This window comes from Procambarus clarkii, chromosome 43 (genome assembly GCF_040958095.1).
Source record: "Procambarus clarkii isolate CNS0578487 chromosome 43, FALCON_Pclarkii_2.0, whole genome shotgun sequence".
In the NCBI taxonomy this organism is placed as follows: Eukaryota; Metazoa; Arthropoda; class Malacostraca; order Decapoda; family Cambaridae; genus Procambarus; species Procambarus clarkii.
In genome coordinates, this window is record NC_091192.1 from 17,759,317 (window position 1) to 17,763,761 (window position 4,445).

The 4,445-nt window shown below is 51.3% G+C and overlaps 1 protein-coding gene across 1 annotated transcript; it reads left to right on the forward strand.

Annotated features, from left to right (window-relative positions):
* Positions 1-571: 571 nt before the first annotated feature.
* LOC123756029 (mucin-5AC-like) lies at positions 572-3,205 on the forward strand. Its single transcript, XM_069340007.1, has 3 exons — positions 572-963; positions 1,047-2,666; positions 2,788-3,205. The coding sequence occupies exons 1-3, from the start codon at positions 572-574 to the stop codon at positions 3,203-3,205; spliced, it is 2,430 nt and encodes an 809-aa protein (XP_069196108.1).
* Positions 3,206-4,445: the final 1,240 nt, after the last annotated feature.

A 4,445-nucleotide genomic window follows, 5' to 3' on the forward strand; every position in this document is an offset into this window, starting at 1 on the left:
TAAGCAAAAGCCACCATGATTGAGGAAAGATGCAAAGGTTTCGTAAGTGGTTGTGTAAATGCTTGATGAACTTTGGCTAAGGACGGACGGAACCGTCGTCACATTCATGTGTGGGATCAATTATTGCTGTTCCGCCAGGTTGTTGTGGCCTGCACTGGCAATGGGTACAGTTCCACTCACAGAATCTAGTCTCTTCAATTGGCCCTTTTTAAACATTAAAAACAAATCCTCTAAATCCCAAATTATTTTGTTCATTGTAATTAATCTTCCAATCGTGTATCGTTGTCGCTAAGTTTGTAATTAAGTGCTAAAGTGCTAGAAACTTATTTATTAAAGTCCTGAATTTTGTCCTCTTTGAGGTCTATAAATGAAGCCTATGTTAGGCCTCTCAGGTCTATAATAAAATATCCCTACCATCTCTGGCCAAAATTTGCCTCACCTCAGTCTTCTAAACTAAGACCCAGTCTTAGGCCTCAAAACTAGCCCCCTTCAGGCGTTACTCTCAATTATTAAAAGATGTTTCTCAAAGTCCTTAAAAATCTACGCCACTAGTCTACCATCAGCTAGTCACATGGTGCTAGTAACCTCCCCAGCTAGTCACCCGGTGCTAGTAACTTCCCCAACTAGTCACCCGGTGCTAGTAACCTCCCCAGCTAGTCACCCGGTGCTAGTAACGTCCCCAGCTAGTCGCATGGTGCTAGTAACCTCCCCAGCTAGTCACCCGGTGCTAGTAACTTCCCCAACTAGTCACCCGGTGCTAGTAACTTCCCCAACTAGTCACCCGGTGCTAGTAACTTCCCCAACTAGTCACCCGGTGCTAGTAACTTCCCCAACTAGTCACCCGGTGCTAGTAACCTCCCCAGCTAGTCACCCGGTGCTAGTAACCTCCCCAGCTAGTCACACGGTGCTAGTAACCTCCCCAGCTAGTCACACGGTGCTAGTAACCTCCCAACTAGTCACCCGGTGCTAGTAACCTCCCCAGCTAGTCACCCGGTGCTAGTAACCTCTCCAGCTAGTCACCCGGTGCTAGTAACCTTCCCAACTAGTCACCCGGTGCTAGTAACTTCCCCAACTAGTCACCCGGTGCTAGTAACTTCCCCAACTAGTCACCCGGTGCTAGTAACCTCCCCAGCTAGTCATGCGGTGCTAGTAACCTCCCCAACTAGTCACCCGGTGCTAGTAACCTCCCCAACAAGTCACCCGGTGCTAGTAACCTCCCCAACTAGTCACCCGGTGCTAGTAACCTCCCCAACTAGTCACCCGGTGCTAGTAACCTCCCCAGCTAGTCACCCGGTGCTAGTAACCTTCCCAACTAGTCACCCGGTGCTAGTAACCTCCCCAACTAGTCACCCGGTGCTAGTAACCTCCCCAACTAGTCACCCGGTGCTAGTAACCTCCCCAGCTAGTCACCCGGTGCTAGTAACCTCCGCAACTAGTCACCCGGTGCTAGTAACCTCCCCAACTAGTCACCCGGTGCTAGTAACCTCCCCAACTAGTCACCCGGTGCTAGTAACCTCCCCAACTAGTCACCCGGTGCTAGTAACCTCCCCAACTAGTCACCCGGTGCTAGTAACCTCCCCAACTAGTCACCCGGTGCTAGTAACCTCCCCAGCTAGTCACCCGGTGCTAGTAACCTCCCCAACTAGTCACCCGGTGCTAGTAACCTTCCCAACTAGTCACCCGGTGCTAGTAACCTCCCCAACTAGTCACCCGGTGCTAGTAACCTCCCCAGCTAGTCACCCGGTGCTAGTAACCTTCCCAGCTAGTCACACGGTGCTAGTAACCTCCCCAACTAGTGACCCGGTGCTAGTAACCTCCCCAGCTAGTCACCCGGTGCTAGAACCGTCCCCAACTAGTCACCCGGTGCTAGTAACCTCCCCAACTAGTTACCCGGTGCTAGCAACCTCCCCAACTAGTCACCTGGTGCTAGTAACCTCCCCAACTAGTCACCCGGTGCTAGTAACCTCCCCAACTAGTCACCCGGTGCTAGTAACCTCCCCAACTAGTCACCCGGTGCTAGTAACCTCCCCAACTAGTCACCCGGTGCTAGTAACCTCCCCAACTAGTCACCCGGTGCTAGTAACCTCCCCAACTAGTCACCCGGTGCTAGTAACCTCCCCAACTAGTCACCCGGTGCTAGTAACCTCCCCAGCTAGTCACCCGGTGCTAGTAACCTCCCCAACTAGTCACCCGGTGCTAGTAACCTTCCCAACTAGTCACCCGGTGCTAGTAACCTCCCCAACTAGTCACCCGGTGCTAGTAACCTCCCCAGCTAGTCACCCGGTGCTAGTAACCTTCCCAGCTAGTCTCACGGTGCTAGTAACCTCCCCAACTAGTGACCCGGTGCTAGTAACCTCCCCAGCTAGTCACCCGGTGCTAGAACCGTCCCCAACTAGTCACCCGGTGCTAGTAACCTCCCCAACTAGTTACCCGGTGCTAGTAACCTCCCCAACTAGTCACCTGGTGCTAGTAACCTCCCCAACTAGTCACCCGGTGCTAGTAACCTCCCCAACTAGTCACTTGGTGCTAGTAACCTCCCCAACTAGTCACCTGGTGCTAGTAACCTCCCCAACTAGTCACCCGGTGCTAGTAACCTCCCCAGCTAGTCACCCGGTGCTAGTAACCTTCCCAGCTAGTCACACGGTGCTAGTAACCTCCCCCAACTAGTCACCCGGTGCTAGTAACGTCCCCAGCTAGTCACCCGGTGCTAGAACCGTCCCCAACTAGTCACCCGGTGCTAGTAACCTCCCCAACTAGTTACCCGGTGCTAGTAACCTCCCCAACTAGTCACCTGGTGCTAGTAACCTCCCCAACTAGTCACCCGGTGCTAGTAACCTCCCCAACTAGTCACCCGGTGCTAGTAACCTCCCCAACTAGTCACCCGGTGCTAGTAACTTCCCCAGCTAGTCACCCGGTGCTAGTAACCTCCCCAACTAGTCACCCGGTGCTAGTAACCTCCCCAACTAGTCACCCGGTGCTAGTAACCTTCCCAACTAGTCACCCGGTGCTAGTAACCTTCCCAACTAGTCACCCGGTGCTAGTAACCTCCCCAACTAGTCACCCGGTGCTAGTAACCTCCCCAACTAGTCACCCGGTGCTAGTAACCTCCCCAACTAGTCACACGGTGCTAGTAACCTCCCCAACTAGTCACCCGGTGCTAGTAACTTCCCCAACTAGTCACCCGGTGCTAGTAAGCAGCAGCTGAGAGTTCTAACAGCTGTCTGTGATCCGTGAAGACGGTGCCCAACTAGAGGCCAGACACGGCGGCTCCGTCAATGGGAAGCCCGGCACCGCTAGAAATAATTCTCCGCCCTTCAAAGGACTCCAAGAGTATATATGCAGCAGGTCCTCAACTTTTACAAAAACTTTCTGGAATGAATTTGAAATCCTGTGCAGTTGGTGAGTGGTGGAGAGGGTTGAGGAGGGAGGACATGGAGGGAGGAAACAGAGGAAGGAGGAAACAGAGGAAGGAGGAAACAGAGGAAGGAGGAAACAGAGGAAGGAGGAAACAGAGGAAGGAGGAGGAGGTATTGTTCTCTGTACTTACCTATTAGGAGTTACCTATCATTGTCTACGGGGGAGTGAGGTGTTGCTGAGAATGCTTTAGCAATGATAGGCCGGTGATAATGGAATTTCTGAAAGAGCTATTGCTGTTATCACGATAAAACATATGTGCTTTCGATATATTGAGATGATTTATGAATGATTTCCTAGACTGTAGTTGTGGGCGTTAGATCAAGCGACATGCAGCAACGTGTACGAAGATGGACACTACAGGTTCGTTTGGGACATTTCCTCTGCACATAATTCAACTTGCTAAATTCACCCTCTTGCTTGTCCCATAGTTCACAGTCATATAAACTGGGACACTGCGAAATGAACTTTCATCCAAAGGTCAAGATGTCCTCGTCTACTCCAAAGGTCAAGATGTCCTCGTCTACTCCAAAGGTCAAGATGTCCTCATCTACTCTAAAGGTCAAGATGTCCTCGTCTACTCCAAAGGTCAAGATGTCCTCGTCTACTCCAAAGGTCAAGAAGTCCTCGTCTACTCCAAAGGTCAAGAAGTCCTCGTCTACTCCAAAGGTCAAGATGTCCTCATCTACTCCAAAGGTCAAGATGTCCTCGTCTACTCCAAAGGTCAAGATGTCCTCATCTACTCCAAAGGTCAAGATGTCCTCGTCTACCCCAAAGGTCAAGATGTCCTCATCTACTCCAAAGGTCAAGATGTCCTCGTCTACTCCAAAGCTCAAGATGTCCTCGTCTACTCCAAAGGTCAAGAAGTCCTCGTCTACTCCAAAGGTCAAGATGTCCTCATCTACTCCAAAGGTCAAGATGTCCTCGTCTACTCCAAAGGTCAAGATGTCCTCATCTACTCCAAAGGTCAAGATGTCCTCGTCTACTCCAAAGGTCAAGATGTCCTCGTCTACTCCAAAGGTCAAGATGTC

What these genes read in the sequence shown, in the direction of transcription:
- LOC123756029 (XM_069340007.1), top strand. Translation starts at nt 572, where the DNA reads ATGGTGCTAGTAACCTCCCCAGCTAGTCACCCGGTGCTAGTAACTTCC. An exon ending in ACCTCCCAACTAGTCACCCG is followed by an intron (nt 964 to 1,046) that starts GTGCTAGTAACC and finishes CTTCCCAACTAG; the next exon opens with TCACCCGGTGCTAGTAACTT. An exon ending in CTAGTAACCTCCCCCAACTA is followed by an intron (nt 2,667 to 2,787) that starts GTCACCCGGTGC and finishes CTCCCCAACTAG; the next exon opens with TCACCTGGTGCTAGTAACCT.